We start from the raw sequence: 1,112 nt of genomic DNA on the forward strand, positions 1-1,112 counted from the left end.
CCCCCCCCCCCAAGGTCTCACCCATCGTTATTGAGGTCTGCCAGGGCCACGGCGCTGCCGAAGTAGGAGCCGACCTGGTGGCCGCGGAGCACGTGGCTCTTCTCCAGGGTGTTCTGGGGGCTGGCGCTCAGCAGGTACACGGCGCCCGTGTGCTGGTACCGGGGGGCCCCCGCCACCACCGTCACCGCGTCCTCCTGCAGCACGCCGCTGCCCACCTCCGCCGTGTACCCTGCGGCCAGGGCCCCGCCGTGAGCCCCCGCCGCGTCCCCCAAAATCCCGGACCCCGTGCCCCGTCCCCCACCCCGTGCCCCGTCCCCTACCCCGTGCCGCCCTCCAACCCCCCTCACGCCATCCCTGGGGGCTCCAAGCCCCCTCCCTAAACCCCGCAACGCTTTAGGAACCCCCACGATTCCCCCCCCTTCCTCCTCCAGGCCGCAGCCCCAGGAGGAACCCGGGGGGGCCCGCAGCGCGCTGCCCCCCACCTATGTAGGTGTTGCCGTTCTTCTCGTTGGGGTAGGAGAAGTCGTGCAGGTCCCACGTCTCCCGCTTCAGCATGTAGTTGGTACCTGCAACGAGGAGGGGGTCCGGGGGTGGGGGGACGACGGGGGGGATCAGGGGGCACCCGCTCCCTGTGCAAATTCCACACGCCCGCGTGCACGCTCGGCCCCGCGCTCCCCCGGGACGGGGGATGCGGAACACGGCCCCCGGGGAAACACGAGGCCCCTGCGTGCCCACCCGCCCCGGTCCCCGCGCCCACCTTGCCAGTTGTAGGCGCCGGGCGCCCCGAAATAAATGATGTTGGAGGTGAAGCCGGCGCTGGTGCCCATCTGGCACATGCCGGTCTCCTCCGCGTCCACGTTGGAGTTGCACATCTCGTTGTGGTACGTCTGCCACTCGTCGCTCAGGTTGAGGCGCAGGTCGTTGCCCCGCACGTAGCACCGGCCCACCATGCGCCGCTGGTCCTCGCTGCCCGACCACAGCACCCTGGTGTAGCGGTGGGCGCAAGCCTGCAGGGACACCCCGAAAAATGAGGGGGGAGGGTCCCTTCCCAGGGTGGGATTAAGGGGTTTGGGGGTGCTCCCCAGGGTGGGATTAGGGGGCTGGGGGGTGCT

General features: G+C 70.5%; 1 protein-coding gene across 1 annotated transcript in view; it reads right to left on the bottom strand.

Moving 5' to 3' along the window:
- Window positions 1-1,044, bottom strand: part of ITGA3 (integrin subunit alpha 3) — a gene marked incomplete at its 5' end in the record, with an annotated part of 4,037 nt that extends 2,993 nt beyond the window's left edge. The window contains 3 exons of the mRNA XM_035313037.1: window positions 22-229; window positions 483-566; window positions 758-1,044. Coding sequence (XP_035168928.1) covers window positions 22-229; window positions 483-566; window positions 758-1,044 — 579 coding nt within the window. The remainder of the gene's footprint in view (window positions 1-21; window positions 230-482; window positions 567-757) is intronic.
- Window positions 1,045-1,112: the final 68 nt, after the last annotated feature.

Source organism: Oxyura jamaicensis (assembly GCF_011077185.1).
Source record: "Oxyura jamaicensis isolate SHBP4307 breed ruddy duck chromosome 27 unlocalized genomic scaffold, BPBGC_Ojam_1.0 oxy27_random_OJ71642, whole genome shotgun sequence".
NCBI classification, from domain to species: Eukaryota; Metazoa; Chordata; class Aves; order Anseriformes; family Anatidae; genus Oxyura; species Oxyura jamaicensis.